At 37.8% G+C, this 27,595-nt stretch overlaps 1 protein-coding gene across 1 annotated transcript in view; it reads right to left on the bottom strand.

Annotated features, from left to right (window-relative positions):
• The window catches only part of SLC15A5 (solute carrier family 15 member 5), a 33,508-nt gene extending 6,355 nt beyond the window's left edge, over window positions 1–27,153 (bottom strand). Inside the window, exons 1-7 of the mRNA XM_057427941.1 lie at window positions 26,620–27,153; window positions 24,646–24,868; window positions 19,660–19,829; window positions 15,589–15,809; window positions 14,089–14,275; window positions 9,775–9,963; window positions 4,585–4,716 (exon numbers count right to left, since the gene is read on the bottom strand). Of these exons, the coding sequence (XP_057283924.1) occupies window positions 4,585–4,716; window positions 9,775–9,963; window positions 14,089–14,275; window positions 15,589–15,809; window positions 19,660–19,829; window positions 24,646–24,868; window positions 26,620–26,989 (1,492 nt within the window). The 5' untranslated portion in view covers window positions 26,990–27,153. The remainder of the gene's footprint in view (window positions 1–4,584; window positions 4,717–9,774; window positions 9,964–14,088; window positions 14,276–15,588; window positions 15,810–19,659; window positions 19,830–24,645; window positions 24,869–26,619) is intronic.
• Window positions 27,154–27,595: the final 442 nt, after the last annotated feature.

Below are 27,595 nucleotides of genomic sequence, written 5' to 3'. Positions count from 1 at the left end.
GAACACACCTGATCCTACCAACACAAGCAAAAAAGCAGGCAAAGCATGAATTAGGACACAGACAAATACCCACTTTCCTGGGCTGCTTCTTGTGGATGATGACAGTGGCAAACTGCTGGCAATATTAGCCATCACGGAAGAAGTGGAAAAGGCCGTAAGCCAGTCTCTGAGAAATACTAGTGTACAAAAGCGATGTGGTTTAGCAGTGGACTTTGCAGATGTGGAGTAATGGTTGGACTTGATGATCTTAAAGGTCTTTTCTAACTTAATTGCTTCTATGATTCTAAGGTGTCTGCTACTATTGATGGCTCCCTTGGAGCTCTCAAGGGATTCACAAAAAAGCCCAAAGTTGCACAGGAAGGCAATTTGTTTACTGAACACCTCCACTGTATTTTAGTATTGGGAAAACAGAAGACAAAGCAAACCAGTCACATGCCAGAAATTAGATTCCAATATTTTTAGAGGTATTCTGCAACCCAGACTATGATTATAGAAAAATTTAATTCATAACTTCTGAATGGACTGCATTGCCTTCCATAAGTTCATCAAGTTAGTGCTCATATATTTAGTGCTTAATCATAGCGAAATTAAAGCCTCAGTCTGCCTCTAATCCTTATTAGCTAAATAGGCACCAGTGGACACCACCATCTGGACTGCAAGAAATATCCTCTAGCTTTATCATATTTGGTATTTAGAATCACACAAGGCTCCAAACTAGAGGGAAAAAAAATTAAAATGAAAAAGGCAAAACCAAAAGAAAACCCACAAAACCAACCCCAGTTCTCTGAATACAAGCAGGTAAAGTTGTGTCTGGGGCACTTTCCTTCCTCTGACCTTTTCTTTTGCCCTTGTCTTTCTTACATATTTACATTAATATTTTTAGAGAAATGTATTCTCAAATGATTGGCATAGGAGGACAGGTTTTGTCTTGCATCTTCTTCCATTAAAATGTTAGGAGAAGTAAAAGATCCAAAAGAAAGCAGTTTCCCAGCTTGTACTGAAAATATCACTGTCACCCGTCATCTGTTTGCACTCGTCAGATTTTTTTAAAAAAGTCTTATTTTATCATATTCACACCATCCTCCATAGATGTGTTAAAAATGATTAATGCAGCTTTGACTGTGACTGATATCTGATCAACTTTGCCAATAAAAACCCAAATAAAATTCTAAACTGGTGACATGAAATAGGATATTAAAATGTTTAAATTTTGTCAACACCCTCTGTGCCTCAGCACTTCAAAATACACACTGGAGGATCTACTTCACTGTATCCTGAATTGTTTCATGGAAAAACGTGGTCTCATTGCTTAGAGATGGGAGAACCAGAAATAGTCTTGGCTCAGGTTTTAGTGAAATGAGAACCATGGGACAAGTCAAAAGCACCCATAGCCTAAGAGCTGCACACTGAGCCTTGTTAAACCTTACAAAACCTTACATAAACACAATCATTATCTTTCAGCAAAAGAGAAAGAACTTTTTTTTTTTTTCAATATAAATATATTAGTTCAGCTTTTTTTGGAGGAGAGAGGAGGGGAAGAAATAATTCTATAAATTGTCCAGGTACCGAGTGCCTTACAAGCTCTTTAAACAGAGTTGGGAAAAAAAAAAAAAAAAAAATCAAATGTAATGAGAGCTTAATTTGTGTCATTTGACTTTAATTTGACCAAATTCTAAGGCAGCTCACAATTTTATTTGCTGAAGCACTGTCATCTTTAGAATGTTCAATAGGTGACCATTAGGTTTTATAAATTAACAAATAGTTATTTTGCTGATCTTAAGCTTTGCATCACAAGCATCAAAGAACACTGTTATGAAGCACAATGGAAGAGTCTGGAAAAGTACAGATGGAAGAAAATAATTTTGGATATAACATTTCCTGTCAAACTAGGAGAAAACCAAAACCAAGCCTAAATGCCCCTTTGGGTTTTGTTATAGTCTATAACCAGCTCCAGAAGTCTGATCCCATGCTTACTTCGATTTACAAGTCAGAGAGACAAAAGTCTAGCTGGGATGAGTAGAGTACTACTTCAAATCTTCAGTCAGAAGTGTTGTAACACAACAGAATGCCAGGTTGGATGGGGATTTGAGAAACCTGGTATAGTGGAGAGTGTCCCTGCCTACGACAGGGGGGTTGGAACTAGATGATATTTAAGGTCCCTTCCAACCCAAACCATTCTTTGATTCTAAGAAACAGGAATATCTCCATTATTTACAAGCTGTGAATTCCATGAGTTGTGGTCACTTGGAATAATTAATCCCATCCACGCAGGGAACAGTGGGAAGGAGATACCCAGTGAGATTCCACTTATTTTTAGAAATAAAATGTGAGAGCCCAATAATATGTTGTTTACATACTAATAGGGAAAATAATCTCTAATGCTTCTAACTAGAGCAACAGAGCAAATATTGAACATTTTTCACTGTATTTTCTCTAAAGTTTTTCAAGGTTTGTAGAAAACTTCTCCTATTTAGGGGCTTATTTGGTTCAATTACAGCACCTTAACCTGACTACACACTGCCACTGAATCCCTTGGAAATTTCAGAGTGACTTTTGCTCAGGACAATGGCACGGCCAATTCCATCTATAGGAAGAGCAGGCCTGACAAATGAAGCCTTAAGTTATACTTTTTTTTTCTAAAGCTAAGTAGAGCAGTTTGGCACTCGATTTCATAAAAGGGATAATATTATAGCCAGAAAAAAAATTCAGTTTGCTCAAAAATCTTAAGCAAAAGAGGTTAGAACATGACAACTGCAGTCTGTGGAGAACATGGAGAGTTCAGTCTTTTTGGTCCCAGCCAGGATAAAAATGTGAAGCTTCTGATAAAACAGTATTTCTGGCAAGAAATAAACATTTTCTTTTTGAATCAATTAAATGTTTTCATACAGACTTACAGAAAAAGAATAAATCAGCTTAATTTAAAATTAGACAAAACCCTACCAAATTACAAACCAAATGCAAAAATTTATTCCCTCTATTGCTTTGTACAAAAATAATCTTAAAGGAATAAATTACACATATAGTAACACAACATCGGCAAAATGTTTTGATGCTGACATTATGGTTAAGTATTTTATAAAAATGCAATTATACCCAAAGTTAAATTGCAGTAAAATATGTCAATTTCAACTTTACCAAAATTAATAATTTCCATACTTTTGAGGAAAGCGGAATCAAAAAAGTCAGCAATGCCATCTTTCTTGAAGTGTTAGTTTCATTGAACCCCTATTATCCAGTGGAAAAAATAACATCTATTTTACTGCGGGACATTCAAGAAGGTCTGCTCTCCACACTGGATGCCTTGGTATTTAAAAGTTCTTTGTTAGATTCATCTGGGTAAGAATTCCTGGTTTTTACCCATCTCTAGGTGATGCTTTTATACCTCATAATAAAACTGTCTTTGAATTGTCAACTTAAAACCAGCAATGCATGTCAAAGAACCATTCATTTGTTCAGATGTTGCAAGTAGGGACCAAAATTTCTTGTCATGCATTCAAAAAAAATTCACTTCCCCTTATTTTTTAAATTACATGATTCTTTATGTAGGAAAAAGAAGAACCCAAAACTTAACCATGAGCAGTAACAAAATTCTGCAACCGTGGTAACTGTAATGGTGCCATGCATTAGGGACAGCAGTTGTGCTCCATAAAAGAGCAGCTCTCTGTAGCACAACGAAGCTTATCAATGGAAAGCATTTTTAGAAGTACTTCTTCAGCAAGAGGAACTATTGCTGAATATGTGAACAATGGGATCCCTGTCCTTCAGTTCAAGAACCTCAGTGCCTTACTTTTTAAATTTACTTATGAAACAAGTCTTTTTTTGTACTGAACAAAGATTCATCAGCAAAAGAAAAAAGACTTTAAGAAACTCTTGGCCTATCTTGAAGTCAGCAACCCAGAAAAAATCTCCAGTTCAGGGTTTAACCTAAATATTCCTCAAAAGGCTGAATGTGAAATAACGCCCTTTTGAAAATAAAAGTTCTCTAGGAATTGTGGTAGCCATCTGCAAAAGGATAAAACCACAATGAGACTGCATTGTCACAGAATCTGGTTCTTCCAGTAGCTGGGCAAAGGGAGAGGTGCAAAGAAAGCAGAAGAGAAGTAGCAGCTCTAGGAGAACAAATTCCATAGACAGCTCTGAAACACTCAACCCAACCTCCTTTCCCCTATGACACTGTGGAACGAAAAGAAAGGCATGTCCTCCACTCTTTGAAGCACTAATCTTGCTCTCATGGCCAGAGGCTTTCACGGAAGCATGGCTAACATGAACGTACTTCTTCATGAACATAAAAAAAGTGCTTCCTAGACAATTTATTTTCTTGCCTTCCAGAACAGAAGTATAGAGATTGGAGGTGAAGGCTTCCTGCAAGATGCCATCCTCTAATTACTCCAACTATCAGAACTAAGATGACTCATTAAAATTGGATGAGTACAGCTGGAAGGCTATTTCCTATCTTAATTCCATCTTAATTGTGAGAGCAAATCAATAAAACTTTGGCACCCCCTTTAATTCTGCTGCCTAATTCTCCAAATCAATAATATTAAGAAAACTGCTCAGAAACACCAGTCATGGGCATATTCTTACCTTGAGAGCCTGCGTGTGCTGTCTGAACAAAGAAAGCTCCCATAAAGCAGCCAGCTCCATTAAAGAGAGTTAAAAAATGCATGGAAATCCCTCTCATTCTTTCTGGCACAAGCCAGAATGAAAGTAAAGAACCTTAGAAAAGAAGCAGATACAGAAATAGGTTAAAAAAAAACAACAAAACCCCAACAAACAGTAGTAAATTATGGTAAAAGATAAAGACAAAAAAATCCAAAGTGCCAAAGAACTTTCCATATTTTACAGAGAATGTACTTGCTGCAGAAGGGCAGATATGTTAGTATGTACCCTATTAACAAAGGGTTACCTAAACTGCTTAAATTGATCTCCATAATAAACCACCTCACATACAACTATCAATATTCCACAAGTATGTAAGGATCTTTCACCCAGACGATTACTTTCACCTTGTAAAACCTTAGGCACAGCAAGACAAGAGAAACACCACCACAGTCATCAAGCGTGAAGACAGCAGATGTGATTCCTAACTGCAGGACAGCAGGACCTCTTATGCCAGAGCCAATGCAGCATGACCACTAGTAAATGCTTCCCAAATCTAGGGCTCTACCTTAACTTGGACAGCTGTCTGGCTTTAACTTAAAGCTGAACAATGCTGCTCTTCCCCAGAGAGCAACCCACAGAGTTACTGGCAATTTTTTTAAGGTATTGTTCTTCACTTTCTTGCCAGAAGACTAAGCCAGAAGCAGTAACAGCTTTGGTGGCAAGAGGAAGCTGTAGCATTCTGTTGTAGCATGGATGACTATAAATAATCCCACCAGCTGTAATTTGGCTAAACTAGGTTACAGTAAGTCTTTACGATAATTGGAAAAGTTACTCGGAAAGAACAGCTATCAAAACCTCATGTTTCCTAATTTCACACATTCAGCTCTGACCCACACTTGTTCTCTAACCCCCAGTGTCTCCCAGCCTGCTTTATTTGTTGAGTTTGAATGACCTCCAGCTTGAGAAACTTGTCAGCAGAGGATCCTATTTGGATGCTGAGTTGCCTGAAGCACCTCTAAATACAAATCAAACTTTGCAATCATTATCTTCCATCCTTTTTTAATTTGGATGCCCAAATGAGAGCTTTGGAAACATATTAAAGAAAAAAAATATACCATGGGCAGTGGTTTTTGTTTATTCACAATAGGAACCAAAAGCCCAACGGCAAGGGAAAGCAGGTGAGCCTGGGACACCATCTGTAGGTACAACAGTACAGTCTGAAACATGGTACGGTCAGTATCCTAGCTAATTTGAATCACTAAGAGCCTAAAATTTTTCAGTTATTCCTCCCTTCTAAAAGCAGGGGTGCAAAACATACATCCTGGTCAAATTCAGCCTGGGTAATTGCATCCTACTTACCTAAATTACCCCTGCTGTTCCAATTGCGTACTCCATTCCTCGCTTCTCTCACAGTGCTGCTGTGAACTATTAAACAGCTGCTCCATTTCACTCTAGAGACTACTGCATTTCAATCGGTGGGTGAAGTGATCCCCAATATATCCTTTAATTAACAGACCCGATTGTTATGAGACTTCCCATTTCAAAGTGTTTTGAGACTTTGAGAAGGACTTGGGGGTGTTGGTTGATGAGAAAATGAACATGAGTCGGCTTCAGTGTGCGCTCACAGCCCAGAAAGCCAACCGTATCCTGGGCTGCATCAAAAGGAGCGTGACCAGCAGGTCGAAGGAGCTGATCCTGCCCCTCTGCTCTGCTCTTGTGAGACCTCACCTGGAGTATTGTGTGCAGTTCTGGTGTCCTCAACATAAAAAGGACATGGAACTGTTGGAACAAGTCCAGAGGAGAGCCACGAGGATGATCAGGGGACTGGAGCACCTCCTGTATGAAGACAGGCTGAGGAAGTTGGGGCTGTTCAGCCTAGAGAAGGGAAGGCTGCTTGGAGACCTCATAGCAGCCTTCCACTAACTTTAGGAGGCCTATAGGGATGCTGGAGAGGGACTCTTCATTAGGGACTGTAGTGACAGGACAAGGGGTAACGGGTTAAAACTTAAACAGGGGAAGTTTAGATTGGATATAAGGAGGAAATTCTTTCCTGTTAGGGTGGTGAGGCACTGGAATGGGTTGCCCAGTGAGGCTGTGAATGCTCCATCCCTGGCAGTGCTCAAGACCAGGTTGGATGAGGCCTTGGGTGATACGATTTACTGTAAGGTGTCCCTGCCCACAGCAGGGGGGTTGGAACTTGATGATCTTAAGGTCCTTTCCAACCCTAACTATTCTATGATTTTATGATTCTATGACTTGTTGATGGGCAGATAGTATTCTTGCAGCACTTGATCAAATACTGCGAATCTGTCAATCCTTTGTAGGGCAAAGCAGTTCCAGTGCACTGGATAGCTTGGACACTTGGCAGTGTAATAGCTGCTGTGGCCAGCAGGCTGGCTTCCCTTCAACAACAGTCTCAGGCACTGTGGGGGCAAACGTCTGCTAATGTTATCTCACAGGATGGAGGTGGTGGTGGTGGTGGTATTTTATTTTGTGTGTGTGTGTGTTGGTATTTTTCCCAGAGCTTTTGGTTTTGCTTTTTAAATCATTGGGCTTTAAGAGTAATTTCCTAGTTTAAACCAAGCAAGGGTTACAAATTTAAGTTGTCAGAGGCCTGTAATGTCTAACATTCTAACACTGTGGAGGATAGCAATTATCATTGTTTTTATCTTATTTTCTAAAGACTACCTCAGTGCTAGGGAAACATTAAATGCTGATATTATTCTCAGGGATGCTCCTGCCACCTGAAGAAGATGACTATATAAAACTCCTATCAACAAGATAATATATTGTATAAACACAATTTTAAGTATCAGAGCTCAAATGAAGATGAAGAGTTCAATATGCCAAATCTAGCTCCTCTAATCAAGCATTTTGAAATGAGGTATCTCCTCCCTTCCCTCTGATTACAAGTGTGAACATTTCTGTCTTCAACTTGGATCATATACTTTCAGGTCAAGTAAATTATTATGATAATTGAATTTGACCTTCTGCATAACAAAGGCAGTAAAATGCCAGGAAAGGTGAAACAACTATTTAAATGTCTAGGCTGTCATTACCATCCATGGAGATCTACCGAATGGCTCCTGAACAGCAGTACACTGAAGTTCTGCTCCTGAACAGCAGAAACTGAAGTACAAACCTAGGGCTCATTGCAGCAGTCTGAGTACAGATGCCTAGTGATGCCAAAAATGCTGTAGTGCACTAGCCATCCGCATTGGGCTGTCTGATAAGGTGCAAGACCTATGGGAAAACCATGCTCTTCTCCAGCAGCAACTGGAGGCCACAGGCACCTTAAAGAGCTTGCTTGCCTTACATGCATAGCCTAGATACTCCATGACAAATCATGCCAGACACCTACGTATGGGCAAGTAAACGGAGGCCTGCATCCTTATCAGCTACAGCAGTAACCTACTACTTTAGGTACCTACCTTCAGTTTTCTGTATGCAAGCGCCAAAATCAGATTTAGTCCCATTCATCTGGATTCTTGAATCGTACTTCTAACTGCAGCTCTCAGCAAGATTCTTAATCATTATTGAAATGAGAGCTTTTCTTCCTAAGAAATTTTAATCATAATCCTTTAAAAAGATTGAAACCCCCAAAACAAAAAACCAAACCAAGATGACAAACAAAACCCCCAAACAATGAAACCCAAGCAAAACAAAACCACCCCCCCCCCCCCCCCAAGATGAAGCTGTATTTCTTCTCTAAAGGCTAATGCCATCTTCCAGTCATTGGACTTCTGTTGTGTCCCAGTGTGCTAGATTTAAAAAGCCTTATTCTACCAGCAATATTATTCCCATGTTTCTGCATGGGAAGACTGTAAGCAGGCCACCTCTTAACCTTTTTTTTTTGTAAGCTAAACAGAGAAGGTCACAGTTTTCAGTTACACTTAGCCTGTAACTTAGAAACCAAATTACCTGCCTAGAAACCTGTCTCCGTTAAGTACTTGAGAGCTATCGGATGAAGAGGCATTATGAAAGTGCTAAGTATTTAAAAATAGGGGAAATTACCTTTTTAGTGACAGACCATGACCCACAGCTCTCACTAGTCTTAGAGTGTAAGAATGAAGCCAAGACACTGAAGTTATTTTCTGCTCTTAAATACAATTCTGAATATTTCTTGGGTTCTATGGGAACAATAGACACTCAACTTGCAGAATTAATTGCCTGCAGAGATCAGCTCATCAATTACTTTACCTGTGTCTCTTTAAGTGAATGTTGATTAGATTATTTTTGTAATACTAACTTTTTTTTTTCAAGCTCTGCAAGCTAAAACACTGGTAAGCACTCTGAGTGCTCCTCAGAACAAAATAAGCCTCAGGAATGTCAGTATGGATGTGGAAAGGTAAACTATGGGAAGAAGAGAAGGTTCAGACTCACAATTAAAAGTGTAGCTACATAATTTATGGATAGCAGGCATGAGCTAAGCTCTGCCTGTTCTCTGCAAAACAGGAGTGTTTATCTCTGGCTCCATGCCACAAGCTGAGGCATGATGCTCTGTGCAGGCATGTTCACATGACTCCCAATTAGAGCCCAAACAAGAATCTTGCATCTGCCTACAATATTCTGCAGGTTAGCTTGTCAGTTGAATTGTGTTACCCACCTGCATATGCTCTGTGTCAGTCAAAAACATGTAATAATTCTACTAGCTGGGTCCACAAATGGAAAGAGTTAGGTTAAATTGCTTCACCTTGCTTTGACTGTGGCCTAGGAAGTGTTCATAGACCATAACCACAGCTCAGTTCCCGTGTGTATTTGTTCTGCCTCCAAAAAAAATCACCACAGAAGACTTTAGGTCAGAAGGGACCTCAGGAGCTCATCTGGTCCAGCCCCCACATGAAGCTGGTTCACCTTCAAGACCTGTCATGCCTCTGAGCTCAGAGTCCCACCACTCCTATCATCCCCCTGCCAAACAGTAGATTATGCACCCCAGGGATCTGAGTGGGCTGTGTTACCTTCCAGTTAAGCTGGAACAATGGCACTGCTCACTCAAAATTACAGCAAGAAAAATTATGCCACTCTGAAGCAGGTAAAGCACAGATCTACTCATTAAGCCCATGGAAGAGAGCCAGGGATAAAATATCAGATGCCACTAATTATTTTTAGGAAGATGATATAATTCTCTTCAAATCAGAATATTCTTGCTTTAACCTATTAGATTTTACTTACAGGAGGGAGTTACCAAGGCTTCAGCAACTCCAAGGAGGATGTACTGAGGCGCCAAGTGGAAGCAAGGCATGGAGGAGACCAGAAGAACCTCCTCAGAAAGTGTTTGCTCCACCTGAGGGAAATGCTTTCGGTGTATTTCAGAGAAGCCAGCAACCATCACGGAAAGTACAGCAGAAAACTGACCTACAACTGGGTAAAGAGCACAGAAGCGTTCGCCAAGGCTGTAGGTACAGGATCATCATGTATTTAGAGTAAAGCAAAGCATGCAAAAGAACCCTCCCCTTGCTACGCCATCCCACACATCCTCTCTGGTCACATAAACATGGATAAAGTGTACTTGTTACACTGCAAGCCAAACTCTAAATACACGGCAAAGGAGCACAAGGTCAGCACAGAAAGCGTTTACGGATGCAGAATATATGAGAGGAAAAACTTTTCCCCCCTGTAGCCTCATAATGCAAGAGTAAAACTTCCAATAAACTCAGACGTATTTTAAATACACTCACTTCACCATGCATTGCATAGGGGATACTATTTAAATGTATTATTTTATATTCCTGATGTTGACAGTATGAAATGGCTGTAGTCTCTTAGAAAAACACCTATGAAGCAAAGTTTTCAAGTCTTCTGAACTTGAAGCGTTTATACTTCTGACATTTTGAGCTCCCACTGGTTTTGACTAAGTTTGCAATTCCTCAGTATTTCTAAACTGCAATGTAAATCCAGGTCTGAGAATCTGGTTTCTTGTGACAGCTTTGGCTCAAATACCCGGGCTGTGTTTTTTCACTTGTCTTACAAAGCCTCTCACTTACAAAGCCTCTCACTTCATGACCAGAAGTTTCTATGCTTATTAGAATTGATTTACACAGTCAAAGGCTTTTGTTTCATATTATTTTTATAACACATATAATCTCTGTGGGTGTCAGGACAGAAAAGGCAGAAAACCCATATAAATAAGTGGTCTTAGCTTTCTTATGTTTTTGCATGTACCAGTGTTTATTCTCTCAGCAGCAAACTCTCATACCCTTCTATCAGCACAGTCTTCCTGCATTTTCACAACTTTAAATACGCTCCTCCCTGCCTAACCAGAGGCTTAGAAGCTAAGGGCCCTTTAGTGCTTAATAAGAACACCAGTGAATTATTGCTTGAAAATTGATGACAGGAGGGAATTCAACAGCACTTTCTAGCCAATGCACCTTATGAAGGCCAGGTATAAAGCCCTCAAGGAGCTTCTTGTAATATACCAAAGCAAGAGTTCTCCCTGTGAAAAATTATGTTAGTACTAAAGAAACCTCAAGCAGCTCAATATTACTACACAGTGCTATATTTTAAGCCATTTTCCTTACTGAAAACCAAAAGATTTCAGAAAAAGTAACCTCTGAATTCCCAACAATTGTAATCTTTCTTTTAAGATGTTACATGGCAGAGGAAGAAACTCAGAGCCTTGGAGACCTGGTTTCCCTCCTACCTCTTCTCCCTTCAGTCCTCTTTAAAACAAGCAGTTTTGAATGACCATCTGAGGCTTTGCTTTTATAGGAGAACAAGGTTTCTTAGTAACACTTGGGGCTGTTTCTAGGAAAAGGCTGTTTATATTATCTAGAGACTAAGGTTGTTTTGGACCTTTATGATTCCTGATCTCATATCCTGATTAAAACAGGTCAAAAAGCTTTCCTGAAATGAATACTATTCTAACTAGATCATCTTTAGGGAGAAATAATCATCATCAACTCCAAAATCACCTCAAACAAACACTGGGCTGGAGGCTTGCTTTTGTTTACTGTGTGGAGAGCTATTCTCCACATCACTCTTGGATGGAGTAAATACAAGACTAATAAGACATTTCAGTATAATCAAGCATTAAGAATATTAGAGCAAGAACTTCTATAGCCCAGGTACTTCAGCTAGAGCCTCTGGTCTTCAGCTGATGGACAACTATCCAGCAGACACACTCCTTCAGTTCTCTGCTGAATCTTTTATACCGTTGACTAAAGCATAAAATGCATATAAAAAATTACCCAAACAACCACCACCACAAAACCAAACCAAACAACCCACAACAAAAAACACAAACCAAAACACAAAACCTCCACAAACAGCTATGAAACTGGAAAACCTCTAAAACTCTAACTTTATCAAATATTCAATGTTTTTCATAAAGAGGTCCAGATACTCAGTATATTTGTGACACAATCTAAATTCACATTAAGATTTGCATGTTCTTTAGATCATATCTATTTTACAAATAAACCAACCATAGAAATAGTAACAGATTACAGTTTTCATGTAGAACCTTATTATACAGCAATCAGATATTTCAGTTCAACATTGCCTGTATGGGTCACCTTTGGAAAACTGTTTTTCTTAACATGTTGAAGATTTCAAAAAAAATATTTAAATTTCTTTTACAAGACTTGTATTAAAAATATAGTTATAGGCTGGCTTAACACCAACAGCTTATTTATACTTCCAATTTTGTTCCTGAAAATAATTGTGAACCTAATTAACTGTTGGCAAAAATACTTGCACTTAGAGGTCTACCATATTTGCAGGTGCAGTCATATACTTGGCTATCTCAAGCCATCGCCTGTACTCACAGGTATTTTTATGCCTCAGGTAATTTATCATCCCTAACAGGAGGCTATTTTAATAAATGAAGCTATTAAGAATTAACCACTGCATATATTCTACTGCTGTTCAACATAACAGGACAGAACATTAATACTAACTTGAAACTTCCATGGTTTTAAGGAAAGTTATTATCTGACTGTGTTTTTTTTCTGTGTTTTAATGCAGATGTTATTTTAAAAACTGGGGTAATTGCAACCTGCTGTGTTATAGGCATCTGGTTTGTATAAAACTTAATAACACTTTTAATTAGGCTAATTTAGTCAGATTAATACCTCTGTGTGTGTCAGTACTCACTGTGCTGCTTGCCATGGGGCTCTGAATTAATAGTAGCACACTGAGAAAATAGTCGTTTATAAATATTTTTGTCTGAGGTTTGTAATGCAGGCTGGAAGATTAAAAAAAATGTAGGAAGCTTAATGAGAGTATCTATGAAACAGAAATTTTTAAGCAAATACAGAATAGAAGCTGCTTTTCTGGTGGTATTAAATGTAGCTGATATTAAAAGAGGGTTTCAGAAGATCCCTCTAGATCCTAGAATGCAAGAGGTTTGGCGGATAATAAATAAATGAATAAGTAAAACACATCAGTGTCAATGGAAGGCAGCTGAACCCCTAATAAAGCCATCATCACCTTTAGGATATGAATTTCTTGGAAATGGGTGCTAATCTGCAAGCCTGAGTATACAACATTTACTGTTGAAAACAGAACTCGGCAGAGAAGAATGTTGTACCTCTTTTGTGAGAAAGAGATAATACTACACATCTGGAGATCCATCTTTACTTGAAGTGAGTGTACAATAAGGTATGTTTCAGTTTATGATTTTAATAAATAAAATTACTAACCACCCAATTATTCCATCCTAGATATTCAAATGAAAATTCTAGTGCTGGAGAGGAAAGTTGTACCTCTCCAAGTAACCTTTCACCTGTGAAATGTTCAGCCTTCTCAATACGAACAACAGTCCAGTGATATATACCCATTTGTTTTACATAGTTTTCTTCATGTTTTCTTTTGCTCACTAGTTCTAAACACCTCTTGTAGACACAGAATTAGAGTAGATACTTTAATTTCATTTGTGATACAACCACAGAGTCTTGAATAAACTGTATTAGTGACAGTACTGTTTCTCTCTTATGAGTTGCAGTCCCAACATTGATACAGTTATAACATAAAAACACCAGAAAAACAAAGCCTTTGTTCACAATTTTGGTCAGTGAACATTTCTCCAGTATCAGAAAGCAACTAACTGAAGGACTCTTTTATCCCTAAAATAGACTTTAAAAGTAAATTCACTTTCCAAAAGTTAATGGCTAAACTTGGAAGATAACCAAGTAAGAGTAAGTCTCAGGCCTACATGGTTAGTATCATTTTTTTCACCAGCTCCTTAGGATGCGTCCTATTTATTTGGGAATGTCTCTCAAAATTTTTTATAGGTCAGAAGAAACTCAGTCTCTGTCCTGCACAAAACCTATGCATTTTTTATTGATATCTAGCAGATTTTTTTTCAGGACCATCTTTTCAGCAATTCCTTTGACACATATTCACCCTTAAGCATCATCCCAAAACAAGTTCATCTTAACATCTATAGTCAGAAATATTTGTATAGGACCATCATCAGTTACTAAAGTTTCTCTTTCAAAAACAGAATACCTATTAAAACTGTATAAACATGTCTTTTTCACATACCAATGTAAATTGTTGGAGAATGTCCAGTGTCCTTGGAACTAAAGAGATTTGAATTAATGCATTCCAAAATAGGAACAAGAATCAGTAGTGGCACGATGCTTATCACATTCATTGCTGCAACTGGCAAGACAAATCCACTGAAGTGTAAGTTAGAATTCATGGTTTGGAGATAATATCCTGAGGGAATCTGTATTGAAGAATAAAACCCAGTTCCATTAGCATACCAGGTACGTTTCATGGGTAAGATTTTTACTATACTTGGAAACTTCTCCAACTTTTTTCCTTCTGAAGAAGTCACAGTAAACCAAATACCTCCTGGCTAAAAGGAAAGGCCATTCATGGTAAAAGACTTTTAGTGACATTCTTGTTCACTCCCAGAACATATGATTTTGTAGAATATTATTGCCTTATAGCTGTCTGAAAATTAATGTATAGTTAGTAACTGAGCTCATGTAGGGCTTCCTCAGCAATGGTTATAGTCAACCCTACTCACTGTAGGTCTGTTCAGTGCCAAAGAATTACTCAAATGTTAGCTCTTAATAAAAATACTTTTCACCTACATTCCAGCTCTGAAAGAAGATATAAATTTTAAAAGGGTGAATAAATGGCAACAGAACATGAAAGATCAGAATTGAGCCAAATTTTGTTGGTTCCTTCTGCCTTTCCACTGCCTACTGCAAATCAGAACTGACTTATTAATAAGAATTAAAATATCATCAACATGAATCACAGGCACTGAAAGCTGTTAACTTAATAATATGGAGAAAATACTATTAATCTTTAAAAAGAAGATACTGATCTATCGCCTAGTCTAAGAGTGAGCCTTAAATTTACTGGAAATTCTGCCAAAGAAATAAAAGTAATCTCTTTCAGCAGTGCAAATACTTTTATCTTTTCTAGATATATTGCTGGTTATTACAACCCTGATTAATGGTATCTGGTTCATTTCCATCTAAGTGATTAATGCATATGCCTTGGCCATATATGTGTGCTTGTTGGTTTGGGTTTTGCATTTTTTTTTTTTTGTTTACTTGGGATTTTTGTGCTTTTGGGGAGGATCAGGGAGGAAAGCGGAGAAAGAATGAAGTAGACGGATGGGAATGTAGGCTGATGGCAAGATGGAGTGTCAACAAAACAGTATATGCTACATATTTTTAAGAATTTCCTTAAGCAGCATTTTAAAACAAATAAGTAAAAATAAATTTCTGAGCTAACTCAGAAATTTGTTATTCCGGTTGCCAAAAGGTAACCTCAAACTCCTGGTTAGCCAGCATCATCCAGACAAAAAAAAAAAAGAATAATCTGAAGGATTCTTAAGTGTCATCTTAAGTAGCTTTCTGACACATTTATATTTCTATAACATGTACCCACTCAGAAGTGGCAAGAATCACATAGGTTGTTCCACTAGTAAAGCAACAGTTTAAAATACATTCCTAGATATATAGTAGTAAACATGTCACAGTACATTTCAAGGTTTTAGTTTAGAAGCTGCGTACCTACCTGCATTATACACATTCTATATAGAATTTGGAAAGTAAACAATGGGAAGAGCCTGGCGAGTGACTTTGTGCTTTCCACCTGAGTCTCACTGTACTGACCACCATAGTTTTCCTTGGCATGATCTAGCCAGTTTGTCACGCCTCCACTAAAGTAGCGGTATCGCACGTAGGACATTTTCAGTGCACTAACAATTACCCCAAAAGTTGTCAGCAGGGAACTGTCTGCAAATAATCAAACACATTACACATCAGAATGTTTTTACTTGCAGATAAAATCAACAAGACAAAACACTGGGAGGGAAAATACAACCTGATATATTCACTTTTATGTCTTTTTGGGGAGGGGGAAAGCAATAAAAGACTGGATCTGTTCCAAAACATTCTTCTTTGGAAGACGGTTCACAACCCAACTGTACATAAGCAATCTAGCCCAGTATCCACAGAACAAAATGCCTTTTGTTACTAGTTATTTAACGCAGCACAACAGTCTGTTGCTGTGCTTGAGCAGGTAAGTATTGATTTGCTTAGTTTTTTGACTGAATGAGGTTAGTTTTCAATTCAAGACAGTACTGAAGTACTGCATATCTGCTAAAGTGCAACAGCAAGGGAAAGGGTAGTAGTCAAGTGAGAAGGAAAAGTTGCTCAAAAGAGGGCTGATGGGATAAGAGAACTTTCATGGATGCATTTCAAAGCCAGAAATACTATCTCAGGACTTCCAAGTATCATGCTGCAGCAGAGGAGAAATTTCCAATCTAGTATTTGGCATATTAAAACCTGCTCACTGGTTACTGGGTTCAGGAATTGCTAACTTGGTTCTCTGACTCAGAGGAAATAGAAGTAAAATGAGGATAAAACCATTAGCTTCAGGCTTGGGAATGCAGATTCATTTACCTTTGGTAAATTGCCATCCATGCAAATAAGGATTACAGCACTTCTCTGCTTTTCTGAGTGTTGAAGCACTACAACAACTTGCATATCTATAAATAAATGCTTTCCAAAAAACTAAGGTGAACTGAGACTGCAGAGTGAAAATGTCCCCCTACTATCTCTATGGAAATGATTTTCTGGAAATATCCATTGATACCTATTGGAAACACTTCATCTAAGGTATTTATTAGATAACCTAAAATTTAAAACTCTCTGGCTGTTGAGCATTAACCTGTAGACTATTTGCACTATTGAATAGAATCTGAAATAGTATATCAAAGCTTGCAAACACAGAGAGTTGGTACAGTTTTTTTTGTTCTGCATGACTGTACTGGACAGCTGTTATCACTTATTGTAAGGGATGTTTAAGTTTAGGATCTAGATTATTTCAAGGCCAAATCTGATGACCAAAAGAAAACTCTGCAGACTTCCAGAGTTACTTGGCTAAGAAGCAAATCAGAAAACAAGTGGGATTTGGGGTTCTCGTCAAAGCAGAGTTATTTTCAGAACTAAAAAAAAAAAAAAGTAGCAGAAAAAGCAGCATTAGCTCAGCTCATTGGTAGAACTAGTAATTACATGGTTTGGGTCAGAGAAGTGATAATCTTTTGCTTTGCCGTACACTAGAGGCTGGACATTCACAAGGAAGAAATGAAAAGCAGTAATGTGACAATTCTCCTCTACAAGGGTTTGAACACAGCGTGGAAATCAGGAGATGCACAGAGCACCATATCACAGACAGCGCAGCAAAGCAGCAACATGGCTGTGCCCTGGTTTATCAGACCTAGACTCAATGATGGTCATGGCCATCTCTTTCCTTTGGAATGGAAGATGATGAGCAGACTCTTCTTTCCTACTCTCACTGAAAAGAAAACTAAACTAGGCAAAAAAATCCTGACAGTTCCCTGCCTTTCCTAATGGATCAGCTGAGGCCCTCTTTAATGTAATTTCAGTCAACTACTAAGGAAACATTATTTTGTAGGTGGCAAAACAGACAAATAGATTATTTGTCTCATGTTTCCCAGCATGGAATTACAGCAGATTATAAAATCTAGTAAACCTAGTTCTAGTTTTTAGAAGATAAAGCTGCTTGAAGTTTCAGGTCAAAAAGCAACTTGAAAATTGACTGATACATAGGCCTAACAGATATCAAAAGGATTTTGACAATGATGTAGTTAAAACAAGTATCCGATCCTTTCTTTAAAAGGGAATAAGTAAACCCCACATAGCTCCATATTGGTGAATTCTTCAGGATACAAAATGGATCAGCTAGTAAGAGACATGTTTACAAGTACATTTGTATCACTGCACTTTGTGTAGATCAACATCATAAACTTTATACTTCCAATATTTTCTTAAAAAAAAATTTTAAAAATCCATCTGTATAGATGTTAAATTGTAACTGTCAGAAAGTGATTTTCCTTTTTCTTTATACTTCAGCCCTTGGCTCTAATGTTCTGCTACTTTGACCTTGATCTAATCATGAATATCTATGCTCCTTAATTACAATAAAAAGCCTACATTGCACCCTAGATGGTAGATATGCATTTTTTTCCCTCATCTCTGGTCACCTGCCAGTCCTCAAAATTATAGCAGTGGAAAGAAATGCAAATGAAGTCCACGCTTGACAGCTAAACATAATTGAATGTATGATCTGAATTATTTGAAGAGTTACTTTAAAATAAAAAAAGGCAGCTTATATAAAAATAATTTAAGGTTACCTATAGATTTGAATTACAGTTTTGAAGAATTTCCAATTTCATAATCACACTGAAAGGTATAAAATATATTGTCTTTTATTTTGACTATGGAGATAAGCTTTTCAGATATTAGTACAGAAATTAGCATTCTGCAAAGACTTGCAAAATACATGATAAATCAACACTCATTGGGAAAAGCACTTGATACAAAAAAAAAATCTTCCAGCTTTGTTGATGGCTAAGGTAGACATGATCTACAAATTTATGTTATTTCACTTAGCAGAATTAAACTAGTTAGATGATAAACTTCAGATTTAGTCCATATGAAATAGTCCAGCTCAGGGACTGATATTAACAAGTCTTTTTACCTACTCATGTTGTAAAACTTGTAGTGAGTCCCAGCGAGCCAGCCAGCCACCATTCTCTCCATAAGAAGCTAGTTAATTTGAAGTTAAGTCTTTGCAGACCTCAGCTGCATATCATCAAGAGGTTTTGGGGACACTGTAGAGGAAATGCATTTCTTCAGCTCTATTTGTTTCGAATAAACCTCTCTAGTAATGTAATCACTATGATATTCCCAGGCACTTGATTTATGTGTTCATTCCCTCACTGCTAATTTTTTTTTTTTTTTTGCTAAGGATGTATTTATAATAAAAATACTGAAATAACAAGTTGCATTAAGTTTCTGGCTTCTACTGTAAGAAGAATAGCAAGGTTTGGGTATTTACAGCCTTACTCAAGTCACCTAGGCTGCACTCACATTCCCGTGCTTGGTCAATGCAGACAGGTAGCAGGCAGCAAAGAGTTTTGGAGAGCTCAGCCACTAACTGGTGAGTTCACAAGAATTTCCGTTTTAAAATACATACACTGCACAGGAGCTATTTAGAGCTATTCAGTGTTTCTAGTTATTTTCTAATGTATAAGCAAGCAGATCAAAATAATGGTAAGCATCAGATGTTCTGCAAGATAAGGGCATTATAAACCTACATTGCTACTATTGCTTATTCCTGTTTAGCTGACTAACCACACTACTTGGGCGCCCAGATGCAAGTTCAGCTGAAGCAATGGAACACACCTAAGGGAGAAAACACAGTATGCTTGGCACCTTAGCATAGGTGCAAACTCTGCTTTGGCACTGGGCATAGGTTGAACCAAACATGACAAAATAAAGTCTACCAGCAGTTTGCATACTATTCCTCTTCCTGCATAGGCAAATGCTTTGACATGACAGAAAACATACAAAAGTTTACCAGACTGTTTTCCACTTTTGTGAGCCTATCCAGCTTATCCAAGTCTATCTTCACAGAGCACGGATGTTCTCTTACACACAGACTCTGTAGAGCTTAAACCCAAGTATCTCCAACCAACAGGGCAGTGTTGTGCTAAAACTTGTTTAGATATGCAAGTTGATCTCTAAAGGTATTTCCTAAGATATATTTGCCTCTTACCTGTTTTGGGTTTGTAAATCATTTCACCCCGCACCATGTGAATTGTGATTATAGCCATAAGCATGGACACAAATGGGATAAGAAAACCAAGGTTTCTGGCCACAGACTGCTGGATATAAGAAATGCTGACAAAGACAACTGCTGAATTTAAATTAACCAGCCAATAAAACCTAGTACACACAGACGAGAGAGAAGAGTAGAGAGGATGAGTAATACAAGGCCTTTACAGAAGATTAAAACATTACATTAAAGGCATGGTAAATATAGCAAGCACAGACACTGTGAGTACCATGAACACATTGACACAACAATTAAAATCAAATTTTACTTGCATGTCTCAGCTCCAAGAGGCATATTATTAAGTAACTGTATTCAGGCAGTAAAGCTGAACAAATTATCAGTCTAGTACTGCAAATATTCTTGTAGCTCAGACTAATGAAATACATCAACATTTACCATTTACACATTTAACACCTGCATTTTTTTGCTTCAGATTCAACTGGCTTGCAGACTTAACTTTTGAAACTTTAAGAATTTTAACTTTGAATAAACTTTCACCTTCCAAGTTGGCTTCAAAGATGTCTATTGGGTTTGCATGGTGCAGTTTATGGTAGCGGGGGGACTACAGATTAGCAAAAATGGTTTCATTTAAAAGTGAAATACACATTGATACATATACAGCTTAAAATGTACTGCTGAAGTACTGCTGAATGTACACTGAGAAGCAAAGCTTGTTTTCGTCTGATGTAACTTCTGCCTCACATATGCTATTTGGACTCAAGTATTTATGTCTCCTAATTCATCTAGAATTTCCTTCTCAACAATAAAAGAAAAAACTTTAACACGTTGTAACAGACCAGCTAACCCTCAACAACCCAAGCCCCAAGCTCTCCAGATTGATCCCTCCTTAACTCCAAACGAGTGGGTAGGGCAGGAGCTAAGTATCAGCTACAATTGCCAGCTCCCTGGATCAGCAATCCCAGCTGAGTGTTTTGAGATGAAAATCCGGAGAGGGGGATTGCAAGTCTCTCTTGACACTCAAGAGACTTCCTCAACCACATTTTATTAAATTAAAAGTATTTCTAGGTGGTCTGCCATAATTGCCAAGACAAACTATAGTCATATCATAAGCTATAGTATTGAACTACTGCTATACTCCTTCCACATGTTCTGACATTGCCTATTACAACAAGCTAGTGCCAAGAGAGAAAAACTTTTATGATGACAGAAGTACAGACCTTGGTAATGCTTCTCAGGTCTGTTCAGTTACAAAGATAACACTCTTTCACCCTGCTAAGGGATGGGAGATGACAGGGCTGTGCAGAAGTAGGCATGGGAACATGCTTATGCTGCTTGCTTCACAGGACCCAGGGCAAGCGACAGAAGAAAAAGGATTACTCCATCAGGGCAAAGTCAGTGGTGCCAAGAGCCATGCAGCAGTAGCAATCTTGGAAACAGCAAGGACACGCACAGCAGTGAGCTCTCCTGCTTCACACATTTCTCTGAAGTCACACCAAGACATGTCTGAATTTCCAGACCAATTACTGTTTCCTTTAAGTAACTTACATTTTCAGGAGATAATACTCATCAGAATCATGGACTTTTCCTCTCCACTGAAAGCAGCCTCCAGGCACTTTGGAATTACGCTACTAAGTGACGATGTTATGGTTGAAAGGGTTTTGTACATAGGTGTGTTGACCTCCGTTCAGCTAACGTTTTGAAACAATTCCTAATAGACAATTTTAAAGGTAGAAGTTAAAGTGTCTGTTTTCCAAATTTCTAAAGAAGTGTGGCTGAGCTACCTGAAGCCCTGATGCTCTTCATGACCCTATGATTGTTTCAGTGGAAGAAGGAACTTCCAAAGAAAACCCTTAAGTACAGGAGAGAGCTTTTGTTTTTCACTGCCATAAAACAAAGTACTGAAATGTATGGCTCCTGTCTTCTTACAGAAATGGGGATAGAAACCACCACCATGTTTGAGCAATCCCTATGGACCAAAAAAGAAAGATAAACTAACTGCAATACACCCATAAGAATTTGGGGATTTGGTCATATTGTACTGATGGCAGCAGATCAGGAACCTACAAAACAGATCAGAAACACATGTTGCTAGCTCTCATACACCACTGCTATTTAATATTGCAGTATTTGGATGTGCTTTATGTAAAGTGCCTCAGAGATCCTAGTAGGGCACAGATGAATTAAATAATCAAACTGACTATCATGTCCAACTTTGCAGGGAAAAGCTCCTTCCTGGAAGATCAGCATCCTGAGGCCTCTGCATCATAGAAATAGCTAGGTTGGAAAAGTCCTACAAATGCCAATGTGAGAGGTTCATTTCAAGAATGAAGTCCAGATACAAACCTAAATACTATCGTGACATGCCCATAAATCCCTATTAATTTTATTATAACATTTTATAGAAATGTATTCATTATGATATCTCAAGAAGTAACATCGAGGTGATGACATAAAGCATTGTTTAGTTTGAGTAAAAAATTTTGAATACTGTATAACGCAACACTTGAAATGGACCTGTTGAATGAAACAACCTGAGACCAAGTAAAATATATTAAAAATATTTTAAAACTGATCTTTTGTCACTTTTAGGATTATTTTTGAGACTCGGTAGATTTCCTGTCACTTGAAATATTTGTTTTTATTTTTTAAGCACGCCTAGCTCTCACAATTTAAATTTTGATTTATCCAAACTCAGGCCAGGATATTCCATGTATGGACCAGTATCCAAGCTAAATCACAGCTTTGTAGAAGAGGATAAATTGTTTCAGAATCACTAAAACACGGAGTACACTGCAAAGACAAAGTGGGAATAAAAAGCCCCAAAGGGATAAAACCACATTTTTAAAAGTCCAGGTAAAGTGTGTCCAGGATAACAGTGGAAACTGGAGTTTGTGGAAAGACAGATTATTTAGAAGGGAAGGGAGAAGAAAGATATTACTGGTCCTTATGTTCTCTGCATTTTGTTGGTTTTCTTTTTATACATCAGATCAATAAGCCAACACTGAAAACTCTCTTTCCTCATCTGGATTGTACTGTTTGCTCCCATTCTCTGCTTTCACAGACAGAATTTACTTTTCCTACTGCAAAAATAGTACCTGTTCATAACCTTAACATTAGAAAAACAATAATCCTTAAGGAAACAATCCAGCAGAATCCAAGTCCCTTCTTCACTTAGCATTGGTATATTCTGTCTATTTAAAAGGTCAGAGACATAGTTCATTTAAGGGGTTAGAAACAGGCCTTAGCTGTGCAAAGCAACCTTCTTCAAGGACTCAATTAGACAACAGGTAATTACAGGGCCTTTTAACCCAATCTTTAATCTTATAATTCTGATGTAAACAGAACTTGTCTAAAAACATAGACTCAAACTCACCAAGAACATTCAACCTCCCCATTTTATATTATTTTAAAACTCAATCCTGTGATAAGCAGCCTATCAAAAAAAAAGTTATTATATTCTGAGATGCTTTAACAAGATTAAGAATGTTAAGAATGAAACCCCCAACAGCCCCTCGTTGGATGCCACTACAAAAATTATTAAAAATTTTTTTTTTAATTGCACATGTGCCTTTCTTGATACTTCCAAAGTTCCAAGAACTGACCCATTGGATTCCCCCAAGGAATATTTTATTCGCATTGTATCTCCTTTGTAATCAACACTGAGAAATGTCACTTTGATTAAACACAATTCTGAATGGCTAAGACCACAGTACAATAAATTCTCCAGAGCTATCTTTCAGAACAACTGATTGCTCTCCAGTCTTAATCTCCCAGAGTCTTATTTAATCAAAATGATGTTGCTAATTAAGGATTAAAACTCAGAATAGAGTAAAAATGAAGGACTTTTTTTTTCCTTCCTCTTTTCTCTTATGGGCAGGTCAAGGAAGCAGAATCTGCTCTAAGGAGCTAAAGAATCTCATCCACCTTTGGTAAAGCTGCTTTATTCACCGAAGTTTGGACTTAATTCAAAACTCTTTGATATTAACTTAATTGGAGGAAAAAGAATAGCGAGGAATGTCATCCCCAAAGGAGGAAAGAACTGATTTACCAAGATCTTCACTGATTCTTCTGCACTGCATTGTTAATATGCAAATGAGCTCAGTTATTATTTTAATAACCATGCATATGCAGGGAAAGGAGAGAAAGGGGGTTAATTTAGGGCTTATTTCACCCTGCCTTCTTTGATACTCACTCCACAATCCGACCAGAAAGTACAAGTGAATGTATACCACACTCTGTATAGTGCTACAGAAGTGGTAAATAAAGGCAAACATATAATAAAAAATTACCTCTCTGAAGTAGAGAAATACTTCATATGAAAAAATGTTAAATTTTAAGAACCATTTGAGAATCAAATTTTCCTCAAAGATTTCTTAAGAAAATTTAAATATTCAAACCAGAACACAAATGTGAAGTGATTTATCTGGTGGCAAAACTTCACAGCAACAGAATTGAAACAATACAGCAGATCCCTATCACTGAGATTAGCAGTTCCAGACTACTAGCAATCCCTGGTTCCAACAAACCAGCAGACAACTACCATTGCCTGTCATTGCTAAAAATTTACTCTGATGTAAATTCTAATATCTCATTGAATTTTGACACAGTTAGGGAGTAACAGCAAAATATCCTAAAGGGATAGCCAGGTTAAAGGTAGAAAATCAAATGTTGTTTTAACAGCAAGTAGGCTGTCAAGTCTTTGAGCATTTGGGAAAATCAGTTCATCCTTATTCTGTCTGAAGATTTCTGTAGGAGGCTAAGCTACATAATGATGTATTGGCCCTAGGAAAACTAAAAAAATTAGGAAAAGTTTTACAGAAGTTCTTGGAAATTCTTCCAAATCTAAATGTTTTGCAGTTCAAACATGAAACACACCATCTATAAAATCTGCCTTGTAAGTCAGAAGTGAATTTCAAGGCATTTCTCTATGATCCCCCAAAGATATGTAGCCAACAATTTACCAACCAGTTGAAAAAAGAAAGAAGTTCCTTTGGTCCACAGTCCTCAAGGCTGTATGCACTTAATGGACAAACTATAGCCCTTATGCCTCCTATTCCCAGACTAGCGATGAGTAGTGCAAAGTAGAATACTATTTTTTGCTCCCTTTTGGTCAGTGTATGAAGAATATGTCTTCTGTCAATATAAACATCTTCAAAGGGGAATGCCACAACAGGTAATAGTGCTGTGCCTGGAATTGGAAAGAAAATTGTCATTTGAAACGGACTGCAATTTTAAAGCAGTTATTTTGAAAAGACAGATGATAAATAAAAAATACATAATAAAGAAATGCAAAGAGGAAGAGTCTTCATTTTGACAATATTCTGGATGTCAATATACACAGTCAGGCAAGACCACTAAGTGCCTCCAAGAAAGCAATCTTCCTCTGAAATGTCTGTATTCAGTATTCAGGTTCTTTGATCAACTGAAGATCTCACCCTGGAAACTTAGCTCCCTTCATTGGCCTTCTCCATTGCCTGCATATTGAGGGCAGTAGTTCTCCACATGCCAGGGGGCACAAGTTAAAACATGTAACTTCACCTGACAGAACACTGATCAAATAAAAAAAACAACAACCCACCAAACAACCCACCCCATGGTGATGTGTAGCCTTTTTTGCATCTTCTTTAAACCCCAGAATTGTAATGGGAATCATAATTTAACAAATAAATTCTCTAAACTTTTGAGGAAAGTTTTCTCTTTTTTTTTTTTTTGCTGCAGCTTCATGGAAAATAGACGATTTTCAGAAAATTTATCTATAGAAGCAGTGCCATGAACTGCATTTACCGCCTCTAGTCTGCAAAGCAACTCTTTCACACTTAATCAGCTAGAAATTCTCCAAGTTGTAATTGGAGACTAATCTCAAAATATATTGATGTGTCAACACCACCAACACTAGGTATGACCAAGACTATGACTGTGCAACTCCCTCCCCCAAAAAATTCTGGTTAAAGCAATACCAAGAGAAATAAAATTCTGTTTGTGTCACCAAACTTCTTCTTTAAGATATGCATTGGAGGGACAAGTGGCAAAAGGAGGTTATGAACCAGAAGCCCATGGGAGAAACAGTGGAACATGATAGCAATCATTTTTCCAGGTTGCTTGCACAATGGTTTGGCAATCAGCTCAAGAACATTACAGGAATTGCTCTGATTCTTTCCTTCCTTTGTTGCATGTCTAAACAACAACATGGCTGGCTATTGCAGAAATCAGACTTGCATATGCTCAACTAGTCTGAGTAAAAAGTATTTCTGTTACCTTGGTTGAAGTTGACAGAATAACCACCAGCTGTGAGATGCACCAATTGCTACAGAGCAGACTTACTACAGAACAGAGCTTTTACGTAAAAGATCTCCAAAATAACACGTAGGAAAGATTCAGACTGTGCTAACAGAAAGCAGACTCTCAATACAGATATAGGGATACACCCTCTCTCCTTCAGACTGTTTGTACTGGTATGTGCTTAAATACATCTTCCCAAGTTGTCCAAACACAACTTCATGTACCTTAACATACAATAAAATCTTACTCCTAACAGCTAGGAAGGACTTTCCAAACTCTCAAGACTATCTCTCTGACTCAAGCCTCATATTTGCACCAACCACTAATAACCTTAGATACTTGGTAAAGGGGACAAATGTTAAGAGTTAAGTGCTTGTGCTCTGAATAGCTAAGCCTCTTTAAAGGAGTCAGGTTTGTGCACTAACTATCCGCAAGATACACATGCAAATGTACCTCAGTCTTATTCAAAGCACTGCCTCACAAAAGTACATAGGCGAAAATACTGCACTGCATTTCATAGAGGAGAAAACAAGTAATTAGTTGTGAGAGCAAATGGCCACAAGGTTGGAGAAAGCTATCAGATTTCAAACACAATGCTCAATAAAGCATTTCTGCAACAGAATTGCTAAAAGATGAAATAGTCCCCAGGGTGTCACCTACCTAGGAAGTGTAGAAACATGCAGATGCACACAAGTTTGATCCTCCCGACAAGGCACTCGGCAAGCCACCCAACCAGGACTGGCGTCAACATGGAGGTGCCTACAAAGCACATATTGACAATAGCTGCCTGGTAGTTGCGATAGCCAAGTTTAACAGTGCAGAAGAGGATCATGTTGCAGACAATGCCAAAGAATGTGAATCTTTCACACAGTTCCACCAGCAGCACACAAATAGCCTCTTGGAGTTTCTTCTGAGGTTGAGACAGGTTTCCAGCACGGTTGCTTCCTCCAGGCAATGGTTGTTGTTCCTTGTCAGCCGTGTGGTTCAAAAGTTGCTTCTCTTGCATATCCCTTCTGTCTGCATCAAGCATTCTTGTCTTTTTTGAGTAAAACTGTGTAGAGCAGCCTAAGTTACAGGTATACTGTTCTCCTCTGCTGTAATTAGCAAGCGGGTAAGACTCTCCCTTTGAATTCCACACTTCACTACTACAATTTCTTAAGACCTCTGTCACTTTTGTGACATTACTTGTAGGATCAAAGAGTATTAAAAAAAGTAAAATATAAGAACTCTGTCAGCATTTCACTGAGTTTAATGACACTCAAAAATTCAATCAGTTTATTTAATTAGTCCATTTGGGGGTAAACAAGATTTTTCCCCAGAGTTACATTACCTATTAAATTATGTGAAACCAATACTGTATGTGCAACTCTATCTGTATGTTAAAGATAAAGGTTTAAATACCCATGAAAGCTAGCATTTTCAGCAAAATTCAAATAACAGATCAAGGGAATAATTTGCTTATAATAGTCTGATACTTTAATTAGGCAACAAGTGAAAAACTACAAGCAAGATAGGGAAGGATTTATTTATTATTATTTTTTTAAGGTTAGCATCTAATCACTATTATATTTCTTATTTTTGTTGAATTTCGGATAAAGTCAATTATAAAAATAAGTAATGTTACTACATTTAAGTT

The sequence above is a fragment of the Pezoporus wallicus genome, unplaced genomic scaffold, assembly GCF_028554395.1.
Source record: "Pezoporus wallicus isolate ANWC-B61680 ecotype Strahan unplaced genomic scaffold, APGP_CSIRO_Pwel_v1 contig_2908, whole genome shotgun sequence".
Lineage (NCBI taxonomy): Eukaryota > Metazoa > Chordata > Aves > Psittaciformes > Psittacidae > Pezoporus > Pezoporus wallicus.
Note: the sequence above shows the minus strand (reverse complement) of the source record. Positions and strands in the feature narration are given on the sequence as shown.